Source organism: Mustela nigripes, chromosome 15 (genome assembly GCF_022355385.1).
Source record: "Mustela nigripes isolate SB6536 chromosome 15, MUSNIG.SB6536, whole genome shotgun sequence".
Lineage (NCBI taxonomy): Eukaryota > Metazoa > Chordata > Mammalia > Carnivora > Mustelidae > Mustela > Mustela nigripes.
The window spans coordinates 56,009,843-56,022,317 of NC_081571.1; the positions used below are offsets into that span (position 1 = coordinate 56,009,843).

The 12,475-nt window shown below is 36.4% G+C and overlaps 1 protein-coding gene across 1 annotated transcript in view; it reads right to left on the bottom strand.

Annotated features, from left to right (window-relative positions):
* OBI1 (ORC ubiquitin ligase 1) overlaps window positions 1–12,475 on the bottom strand; it is a 44,823-nt gene that overhangs the window by 17,979 nt on the left and 14,369 nt on the right. The window contains exons 3-5 of the mRNA XM_059378265.1: window positions 11,813–11,904; window positions 8,561–8,809; window positions 4,353–4,441 (exon numbers count right to left, since the gene is read on the bottom strand). Of these exons, the coding sequence (XP_059234248.1) occupies window positions 4,353–4,441; window positions 8,561–8,809; window positions 11,813–11,904 (430 nt within the window). The remainder of the gene's footprint in view (window positions 1–4,352; window positions 4,442–8,560; window positions 8,810–11,812; window positions 11,905–12,475) is intronic.

The following is a 12,475-nucleotide window of genomic DNA, read 5'->3' on the forward strand; positions in this document are numbered from 1 at the left end:
TAACCACAATACGTAAATAACATTAACAGTAATCCCTTGGTATCACCTAATATCCAGCTCATATTCAAATTTACCCAATTGCCTCAAAAATGTCTTTGGATGCTTTGTTATGAATCAATATCCAAAGATGATCCGTATACTGCATCTGATTACGACTCTTAATTCTCTATTATTGTAAAGCACATCCTGCTTCCCATTTTGTCAATGTTTTTTAATTCATTTTAAAAAATTTAAAATCAATTAATTAAAAATCAACTATTATAGTGTATTATTAGTTTCAGAGGTAGAATCTGTGATTCATAAGCTGCATAAACACCACCTAGTCATTTTTCCTATTAAGTATACCACATTTGGGATCTGTCTTGTTTCCTCCAAGTTTTAAGAGCTATGTTTATCAAGGCACCCGGGTGGCACTGTCGGTTAAACATCTGCCTTTGGCTTGGGTCATGATCCCCAAGTCCTGGATCGAGCCCCACGCTGGGCTCTCTGCTCCGCAAGGAGTCTGCTTTTCCCTCTCCCTCTGCCTGCTGCTCTGCCTTCTTGTGCTCTCTCCCTCTCTGTCAAATAAATACATAAATAAAATCTTAAGAAAAAAAAAAGAGCTACGTTTATCAACCCTTTACTCAACAAATATATATTAGGAGAAGAATACCAGCCAGAACTCTGTAAAATGCAGTGGCTAAAATAGTGAATACAACTATAGTCCTGGCTTAGACAGAAGAAAACCGTAAAACAGTTGTACAAAATATTAAAAACTAGCAATTATGATATGTGCTATGAAGGGAAAGTACAAAGTAGTAAGAGAAATTATAGCAAGGCAACCTAACCTACTTCAGGGGTCAGGAAGAGTATTTACTTTATATAGTTCAATGCACCTTGTAGAGTGTTAAGTAAATAAACATTCAGTACTCCCAGGGTGGCTGGGAGAGTAAGTTTTCTTCAAATTATCAACCTTGTAAACTAAAGGACATATCACCACCACCATTAGATATGATTCTCTTAGGAGTCCATGTTAAGGGCGCCTGGGTGGCTCAGTGGGTTAAGCCGCTGCCTTTGGCTCAGGTCATGATCTCAGGTCCTGGGATTGAGCCCCACATCGGGCTCTCTGCTCAGCAGGGAGCCTGCTTCCCCCTCTCTCTCTGCCTGCCTCTCTGCTTACTTGTGATCTCTCTGTCAAATAAATATATAAAATCTTAAAAAAAAAAAAAAAAAAAAAGGAGTCCATGTTAAAGAAAACTGAAAGAGGAAACATATCATTTTCCGTAGTGAAATAAACTTATTTTAGAAGAGAAGAAAAATTCAGGAACTGGCTATATAAAATCAAAGAAAAAGATCCCATTTTTTGGACCACCAGTTTAGATATTAGGACAATGGATTTTTGACAAGGGACAGAATGGATATTACTGAAGCCAAGAAGAATATGCTTAGTAGAATATCTAATATACTGCTGAAAAAGGCTTTTAGGTTAAAGTTGAGGAAGGAAAATTATCCAGGCACACTTAAAGACTGGATATAATGGATGGAAAAAACCAGAAAAACAGTAGCAGAAAAGATAAATAATAACCCAGTTTTTCATCTTAAAAGGTTATGGCACTGTTTTTAAAGTATTATAAAATACATTACTTTTATATGGCACCATCTACATGAGACCAATGTAAATCCACACCATCTGTTATTCTCGTTATAGGTAACAGCACGATTTGAGTGTCTTGGAAAGAAATACCTTCTGCTATGGATTGTACTGTATTCTCCACCCACAGCCAAATTCGCATGCTGAAGCCCTGACCCTCAGTCTTACTATATAAAGAGAGTCTTTAGGAGGTAATTAAGGTTAAGCAAGATCATAAGGATGAGGCCTTAGTGTGACAGAACTGATACCCTTATAAGAGGAGGAATACAGGGGACACCTGGGTGGCTCAGCTGGATGAGCATCCCACTCTTAATTTCAGCTGAGGTCATAATCTCAGGGTTGTGAGGTTGAGCCCTGTGCTGGGTGTGGGCGGGCAGCCTGCTTAAGATTTTCTCTCCCTCTACCCTTCCCCGACCGCCCTCTCCAAGATAAAAAAGAGGAAGAGAGACCAAAAACTCTCTTTCAGACATGTGAAGACATAGTGAGAAGGTGGCTGTCTGCAAGTTAAGAAGAGAGCCTTTGCCAGAAACTAAAATGGCTGAACCTTGATCTGAGACGACTAGCCTCCAGAACTGTAAGAAAATAAACAATATTCAATGTTTACGCCACTACTTCTACAGTATTTTGCTATGACAGCTCAAGTTGGCAATTACACTCTTCTAAATTTTTTCCTCTCCAGTATCTAAACCTTAAAGCTCTCTTTTTTGCATGATTTGTAGAGTATATCTGCAAAATTTGAAGGATACATCGGAAACTAAAGCTGTATGCATAAAATGGACACCTTGACTCCTAACCAAGTAGGAAAAAAAAAAAGTAACCGGTTAAGGCACTTCCTAATCAAGGGTACAAAATGAAACATATGGTTTTATTTGCTTGCATTTACTTTTAAACTCTTGAAATTTCATATTTTCTCAGTACAAATAGGAGCTCTCCTCAGATGAACCAGATCTGGGTATTTTCAGCTGTGGTCAGCTTCTCTCTGAATCCCACTAGAGTTTGGTGATGCAGAGTAAACAAAGCTATAAATCAAATGCAATGCATTTAATACCTCAATGCATTGCAAATTGATCTGGAACAGGGGTCAGTTCAAATCGTTTTTTAAGTGAAACTATTCCCTACCCCTGAAGGGAAGGAATGGAAGTTAAAGATAGCAAGTCTGAAAGTTATATGGGATTCCGAAGTGTGACTGTTTGTTAGAATAGTCAGAGGCCAGGTTTCTTCAGGTGAGATTCTTCTGTTACTTATCAGGTTGGAGCCATGGATATTTAAAAACACATCCTGGTGGCTGGCATTAAATCTGCAATCTGGTGGGCAACTTTTCAAGAAATAAAAGCTACAGACAAAATAGCTTTAGTTCCATTCAGCACACTGTGGGGAATGCAGCTAATGGACATGCATTACTATGACTGGCAGGGCGGGGTGCCAATAAATGAGACGAGCAGAGATTCAAACCACCACATAACAGCAACATTTCCTAAGCTTATTTCACTAATTTGTCAAAGCAGAACACTATCTGAACAGTGGAAGAAAAATGAGGTTGGAAAGCACAGGGGAAGTAACTACTTAAAAGTAAAAGCTATGCTTCTTTCTCTATTGGTTAGTTATCTCTGTTTTGAGTAATTATGGCTTATTTCTACCAATTCCTGATTCCACAGTTGGTTTTACTAAAGGTAACGTTTTCTCTTTTTCATATAATAAGCAGAGAGCTTCTTCCAGTAGGATAAATTTCCACTGGTTGCTTATGTCTTCCTTGCTTTTTTCCAGTAGGAAGACATGAAGTCTAGTAATTACAGAAAGAAAATGTGGAGTTCTCAAATGCCACCCCTCAAAGAGGGACGGAGGGCAATATTCTCTGCTTCCTTGTCTTTTTTCCCCCTGGAGAAGAAAAACTTCAAGTGTCATCTCCTATCTTTTCTCCAACTTCAATTTTCAATTCTCAACTGTTTCTTATAATTTTAAACAAACTGCTAAAGAGGTCAATACTTGTACTCTCTTACTTGGAATGGAATGAAAACTATCCCATCAAGTGAAGAACAGATTCACTTAATTGTACAATTAAAATCAGTCTAAACTTCAACAGATAATGCCTTAAACTCTATTTCAGATATGCTTTCTAGTATAATGATTAGTGTAATAATGTAAAGGTTCTCTGTGTAATGTAACACAGCGTGGACTCTGGGACTGGACTACCTGGGTTCAAATCCTGTTTCCACCACTTATTAGCTGTGCAGATTGGATAAATTAACTTAATCTCTCCATACCTCTTTTCTCTCATCTGTAAATGGAGAACACTAATAAGTACACCATAGGTTGTTGTACTAGGCAAAGAGAAAGCACTAAAAATATGTTAACCACTATCAAGATTAGTTCAGAGAATATCTGAAGGGCATTGTATTAATCGCCCTACTCTCTGTTAGTACAATTAAACATTTACATATAAAACCAAGTGAAACTTCTCCTCTCTTGGGTCATGTAAAACAATCCTCTTGCTAATCAGATAAGGAAAAGGTAAGAAGGAAATCCTTTCTTCAAAATTAGCCTTAAATGACACAAAGATTTCACCAATAATGTAAGTATCCACTTGACTTTTAGAGGCAAGACATTCTATTTAAATCTACATGTTTCAATGAAAATAGTCCAAGGAAAAACACATACAATAACAGCAGCTTATTTTAAAATATTAACATAATCTAAAACATTGCTTTATGAGCAAAATACATACTTCTGGGGTGATCTGTTATCAACTTCAGCCTTCAGTCGTAAATTCTCCCTCAACAGGCCACCATTTTCCAATTTCAATTTTTTATTTGCCTTTAAAAAAGAGTTGAAAATAATTAAGCACAAGCTAAAACAAGTACCTAGTAAAAATTATGTCATGAGCCATCTGTATTTTTTAAAGTGATAGCAGAAAATTGAATACTAGCACATGGCCTTCAGAAACTTAAAAATCATCACTGGGGGGGCACCTGGGTGGTTCAGTGGATTAAAGCCTCTGCCTTCAGCTCAGGTCATGATCCCAGGGTCCTGGGATCGAGCCCCGCATTGGGCTCTCTGCTTGGCAGGGAGCCTGCTTTCTCCTCTCTCTCTCTCTCTGCCTGCCTCTCTGCCTACTTGTGATCTCTGTCTGTCAAATGAATAAATAAAAAATCTTAAAAAAAAAAAAAATCATCACTGGGAATGACTTGTGAAACTGTGAACACAACCAAGCATTTTTAATCCATAATCCCAAAGCACTTCGCAATTGTCCTATCCAGGGAAATAAAGAGAGCTATGTTAGTTATCTTAGATTCATTAAAGGACTATACTAATGGCAAATATTTTTTTTTCCTTTTCACATAAATGTATATTCTAAGCATGGTAACATTACACTATATGGAATCATTTGCAAAACTAATGCTAAGTTAATTCTCATGAACTTTGAGCTATAAGATTGATTTTGTGTTGCTACTTAAAAAAATAGTTTTTTAGTGGTAACAAATCTAACATAATTAAACTACTTGCTTTTCTTCAAAAGGCTTTCCCAAATGCCTTGGCCCACAACTTCTGGGGTTCTCAAAACTGGGTCAATTTTTTTTTTTTTTTTAGATTTTATTTACTGGGGCACCTGCGTGACTCAGTGTGTTAAAGCCTCTGCCTTGGACTCAGGTCATGATCCCAGGGTCCTAGGATCAAGCCCTGCTGAGCAGAGAGCCTGCTTCCTCCTCTCTCTCTGCCTACTTGTGATCTCTATCTGTCAAATAAACAAATAAAATCTAAAAAAAAAAAAAATTTTTTTATTTGTTTATTTTGACAGAGAGAGAGATCACAAGTAGGCAGAGAAGCAGGAGGGGTGTGGGGGCAGGAAGCAGGCCCCTTGCTAAGCAGAGAGCCTGATGTGAAACTCGATCCCAGGACCCTGAGATTATGACCTTAGCTGAAAGCAGAGGCTTAACCCACTGAGCCACCCAGGAGCCCCGGGTCAAAACTTTCTAATAAATTCTAAGAATTCTCATTTGATTAAAAAAAAAATTCCAACTATGACTTTCTTTTTGAATTGTCTGATACCTAAAAATTATTTAACAAACATTAATTGCTAGAAAATTTAGAAGTTAAATATTGATTCTATACAAAAAGCAGTGTGCCTCAATTTTAGAGTCTTCTTAAAAGCTATTTAAATTCCTCAGTCATGGCATTTTTTAATTCCAAAGAATAACATTCCCTAGCCTAGAAACCAATCTCACTAAATTGCCTTTTGTTTGACTAGAACATTGACATCTAAAACATTTTAAAGTGAATGGGTCACAAAAACTGTCAACAAAAAGGCTTAACCCAAAATACTTAAAAACAGATTTCAAAATTCTGACAAATGTTTTTGACTAATTTCCAGAACTTCTGACTATATTGCTCATCCACCTACACAAAAATACCCCAGGAGGATGACAAGAGAGGAAGGGCAAGAACATTCTTCTGGGCACAAAGGCTAGCTAGCTCTTGCACTTACACTCACGTAGGTTCTTTAACGTTTTTTTTTTTAAGATTTTATTTATTTATTTATTTGACAGACAGAAATCGAAAGTAGGCAGAGAGGCAGGCACAGAGAGAGGGGGGGGGAGGCGGGCTCCCTGCAGAGCAGAGAGCCAGATGCAAGGCTGGATCCTAGGACCATGGGATCATGACCTGAGCCGAAGGCAGAGGCCTTAACCCACTGAGCCACCCAGGTGCCCCACTCACGTAGGTTCTTTCTGGGCTCTTGAGCAGCTGCTTATCCTCATGGTTGCAAACCAACCAGTACTGTGGAGGGTTAATTCTTTAAGTGACTGATAAACACTATTATTGCCCCTCTGAAGATGCAAGGAAAATCATTTACAATGAATTAAGCTTTCAAACATAGCACCATAAGAGGAGTCACTTAGTGAATGTTTTTTGATGATGATGATAAGCTTAAATTAGAAACTCATTTGATTTCTTTTCCCCATCCCTTCCATACTGTATCACTACATTTCAAGATCTTTCACAAATACTGTGGCTCTCTAATATCCTCATTAGGAACTGGCTGGTTCCTCAATGGTATCAGACGTATTTTCTTTTCTTTTTTTTCCCCCCCAACCATCAAAGGCATTTTCAGTTTAGGTGGGTCAAGATTACAAAGGGCAAAGTTCTACCCATTTGTTGCACCTAAAAGAGTAATGAAGACTTCAGATAACTATTTTGCATTGCAACACCGTTTGGGTAAGGATACTGGCCTCATAATGGCTTCAAAACCTACCTAGGCCTTGAAACATTAGAAAACAACTCCATTTCACTCATGCTATGTAGTTTGAATCTCTTGTACTCCTGTATTTGTTATTTTGTACTTCACACTCAAATTTTTTTTCGTTTGTGTCCTAGTTTATTGCCTAGTACTACGGAATACCACCACCAGGCTTATTAAATATCCCAAACATTAATCCCAAATATTTAAATAGGCTTATTAAATATCCCAAATAATTCTGAGGACTCAATGTAGCTTTGGGTATTGAATTTAACACGTAACTTTTAAAAGAGCAAAGAAAAACTGTGTTTTATGTACTTCTCTTTCACATAAAAACCCCTACACCACTTTTACAAGCCCAGAGTAATATCTTCATACAGATCCTCACCTTCAAAGAAGCATTTTATTGCCAAAAATTTAAATGAAGTTTAATAACTATAAAGGAAACCACGCAGAACTTAATAGCTCAAGAATACGAAGGGAAGTTAAAGGGGACATTGTAGATTAATGATACTGTAACTTTCCAGCTATCTTTCCTTTTTATATGCTCTTCTGGACAAACCAACAGGCTAATGTTGGCCTTCAATACCCAAAGAAACTCCACACTTCTCCTAAACTTGTACCAAATTTAGTGTAATTACATCTGTAGTTTCTTTTTTCTCTGAAAGCACGAAGCTCCCTTCTTTCATTTCAGCCTTTTCTGAGCTCAAACATTAATATTTTAGAGGTAGGTATGTGAAGATGGCTTGGTATTTATACTAAATTGCAGACTTCTATGCAACTTAGCTTCACTGAGGATCCAAGTGGTGGTACTTCTTTAAGAAGCTCATTAATGATTTCAAGGAGACTGGATTTAATAATTCCACACAATAACAATAGTTTACGGGAATGCAGACAACAGGTTAAACGGGTGGTTGTGGACATGGATACCACAAAACCACCTCTATTCAGCACAGTACTCCACTGTGGATAAACCTGAAATGAAAGCCAAAGGCTGGTCCCTTTGGCCAATAAAACCCTCCAGCGCTTGGTTGTAACAACCTTTCATACTGAGGACAGGGATCTCTTTTGTTTTCCTAGACTGAAAATCTTAGAGGTTGCCTTTCCACCTATGCCTTATCTTGTTGGATGAAAGGAAGAACAAATGAAGAAAATGAACCCACTCCATAAGCTACAATACTTTTTTACAATAAGTATTCTAAAGCAACTACTCAAAGCTTCCTTGGAATTAGTCATTAAGTCTTTAACTACTTACAATCTTAAAAATCAGATAAGGGTAGTATTAGAAAAGATATGTTCTAAACATTCCATTTTATAGGTAGGGAACTGGATACATGTTCATTTTCATTCATATAGGGCAGTCACTGACAAGCTTAAGAAAAAAAGTAAGGCAAAACACAAAGAGGGGTATAGAAACACATCCTTTAAACTGATGTCACTCTTGTACAAGAAGATGCAAACTCATACAGAAGCACTAGTCTCCAATTATGGTCACAAATGGAACGATCTGATATTTCTTGGCAGCTAATGACATTTAAGAAGGAAAAAGTTCTACTGTTTAAATGCTCATCCAGATTTTTGTCTTTCCCTCAAAATCTTCTAATGAGTAAAGTTAATATGGCTATTTTTACTTTTGAAGGCACTTGAATTACAGAATTTTAAAAAACTACAGTAGAATTTTAAAAACCACCACTACTTACTTCCTTTAACTTATCCACATCATCTTTTACTTTTTCATAGATTTCATTAGCTGTTCTAAGTTTTTTCTTCCACTCCGCTACAGTTTCTGGGTCAATTTTACTTGGATTTTCTGCAACTGGATGCTTGTCTTCATTTTGGTTGCCTTGCATCAAGGTTAAAGGATCCAGAATAGTCTTAATTTGTGACTCCAAGCTGAGATTTTTACTCTTAAGATCTTCTACTTCCTTCTGCAGACAATCTATTTCATCCTGAAAAAGAATCACATGACCATTAAATAGACACAGATACTAAACACATATGTATGTTAAATTGAGGTCAATTTGTTTTTAAAATTTTATACTCAAAATTCTGTAGGTACACAGATGCATCAGAATAGTTTTATAAGCAAAAAGTCACGTACAGCTGAAATTCTCAAAACGCATTTGACTCTGATAAAAGCAGGTATTTCCACAGCCTTCATTTTAATTCAGTGATAGTTTGGTTACGAAAATAAAAATGTTGGGGTGCCTGGGTGGCTGCGTTGGCTGAATGTCTGACTCTTGATCTTAGCTCAGCTCTTGATCTCAAGGTCATGAGTTCAAATCCCGTACTGGGCTCCACTTACTTAAAAAAATAAAATAAAATAAAAATTAAAATGTCAAATCTTGAATTTTATTGAAGATAGCCAGAAAACAAGGTAAGTCACATGAATTCAACAAGGAAGTAGACTCCACAGAAGAAAATTCTTAGGCATTTTTAACTGCTTTAGTGAGGGGAATTAAAAAGAGACAGTGTTGGGGCACCTGGGTGGCCCAGTGGGTTAAGCCGCTGCCTTCGGCTCAGGTCATGATCTCTGGGTCCTGGGATCGAGCCCCGCATCGGGCTCTCTGCTCAGCAGGGAGCCTGCTTCTCCCCTCTCTCTCTGCCTGCCTCTCTGCCTACTTGTGATCTCTCTCTCTCTCTCTCTCTAATAAATAAATAAATAAATAAATAAATAAAATCTTTAAAAAAAAAAGACAGTGTTGACCAGGGTCATAATAGTTTTTTTTTGGTGTTTATATTTTTGCTTCTGCATTTGAAGTAGGAGTATAACCCTATACCATGTCCTTCTACTTTCCACTCAGAATGCGTGTAGTTAATTTTTAGTTTTACTTTTAACTATTCTGCATTCTGGTTCTTCTATTACCACTGTGACTATTTCAAGTAATAGTTTTCCCCATCTGGAACTGCTTACTGTCTTAAATCCAATTCCTAAACATTTGGTCTAGAATTCTTTTATGTGATACCATTTACTAATCTATAATAGATATTACATCTTAAACTAAGATCGTTACAAATTCTGTTGTTAGAAAATAAACTCCAAGTAGTTCAATAGCCAGTGAACTCTTTAAAGGATTAATCTGATTAATACCTAAGTATGATAAATATTAAGTATGTAAGAATACATTTTAGAGTTAACAGACAGTACTCTTTACTATTTTAAATTGCAGTACACGTCAAGTTAAATAGCGTTATAAATAAGAAAGTAAGTTTTTTGTTGGAATTAATATATTAATGAATAAACAAATATGAATAGGAAAACATATATGAATGAACATTTATGCAGTCATTTATTTAGTCCCCACTTTATTTCAAAATATTTTTGAGGCAACTGAAAGCAGTTTCCATGCATATACCTTAACTTAAAAATATTCTATATTTTAAATAAGAGATTAATAATATCCCCTCTGGAGTCAACATAAAATAACAACTGGGCTTAAAAACCACGCATATTCCAGGGGTACCTGGGTGGTTCAGTCAGTAAAGCATCTGCCTTCAGCTTGGGTCATGACCCCAGGGTCCTGGGATTGGGCTCTGCATTGGGCTCACTTCTCCCTCTCTGCTCCCCCTGCCTATGAGCACTCTTCCTCTCTCTGTATCAAATAAATAAGTAAAATCTTTAAACAAACAAACAACAAATAAACATATTCCATTAGCATGAAGCTAATTTGGAAAATTTCCATCACCATATCAAATTGGCTTCACAAGAAAGAAAACTGCTGCATGATGTCACTAAAATGTGGTATTTAAAAAAACTAGATACATACGAGCAGAGTTAACGAGTAGTTACCCAGGGTGGGAAGGTAGAGGAAATGGGGAGGAAGGAGAAAGGAGATGGGTTAATATGTACAATGTTGTAGTTACGTAAGATAAATAAATCTAGATATCTCACGTACAGCATGATGACTACAGTTAATACTGTACTGAATACTGGAATTTGCTAGCAAAGTAGATTTCAGATGCTCTCACCACAAAAATATAAGTAGGTGAGGAGATGGCTATGTTAGTTAGCTGACTGACACAATCCTTCACTATGGATATGTATATGAAAACATCATGTTGTGGGCACATAAATATATGCAATTTCTTAATTTTTAAAAAAGATTTTATTATTCGGGATAGAGAGAGAGAGAAAGAGCTCAAGTACAAGCTGGGGGGAGAGGCAGAGGGAGAAGGCTAAGCAGACTCAATTAGTGGGGAGCCCTGCATGGGGGCTCCATCCCAAGACTCTGAGCCTATGAAGTTATACACTAGCCGAATGAGCCCCCCAGGTGCCCCAAATATACAAGATTTTGATTTAAAAAAAAAAAAAAAAACCCAAAACTTACTGATTAACATTAAAAAAAGGAAAATAGCACATTTCACACCAAAATCTCTTCGCTGGTAGCTGACATAGGTATATTTATTTTACGAAAATGAATCAGGCATAAAATTATCAGGGAATTTATATAGAGAGAAGCAAAATGGAATGAAAGTTACAGTCACTGTTTACCTACGAGAGCACTCATAATGTCCTGTGGGGGCTAGAAGACTGACTTTCACAAGAGGGTTTCTTTTCTCTCCCAACTTGAGGGAGCAAATACTTATAAATACTTGTAAATACTTATAAAATGATGTGTCTGTTTAGGACAAATATGGAATTAAAAAAAGGGAAAAGAATGCTTATATTTGTTCCTGTATTCTATTTGAAATAGAAAAGGGAAAAAGAAAAAAAAATTATCAAGTAAGATATTAAGTAGGCTCCACAGCCAACATGGGGCTTGAACCCACAACCCTGAGGATCAAGCATCACATGCTACCAGCCAGGCGGCCCTCAAACAAGATATTTTTTAAAATGGCATCTAAAATAAGATTTCATTGGATGTTCACTCTAAAAAGTCCAGGAATTCAGATAGCTCAGTTTTAGCTTGAATTCAAAGCTGTCTTAATTTTAAATTATAATTACTATTTACCTCATACTCTTTGTGGAGTAACTCAAGTCTAGTTTTCCGAAGGTGTTTCCTGACTGTATGGCTTAGCATAGGTTCACTTTCACTTGTTCCTCCTACAAGGGGGAAAAAAAAAAAATCGAACTTTCATTCTGATTTAGGTAGTATGAAAACAAAGATAAATGGTTTTCTTATTGTATTATATAGTTCTCCAGCTAAATTTCTACCCTTTCCCTTACATACACACTTGGGGCTGCCACCTAGCGCTTTTCTCCAGCTCAATCTTGAGAAAAGATAAATATCAAATAACACCACAATACCTTCAGTAAAATATCACAGGTGTTCACTTACCTGTGTATCTTATTATAATAAATTCAATGAAGGCAAAGGCTATATTTTGTTAATTATCAAATATGGACTACTGCAAAATCTGAATACCAAACAACTGTTAAATGATCATAAAACTAATCATTATATTTATATTTAACCAATTAACATATTATCTACATTATCTACATTTAAATTTCACATAAACAATTATTCAATGTTTTTATACACACACAAGTTCATATTACAATCATATTACGATATATATATTATTATAACCAATGTATTCAAACATACCTAGATACTGATAACACAAATGAAAAGATTAATGCATCTTTTTACTGAATCTAACAACCCAGT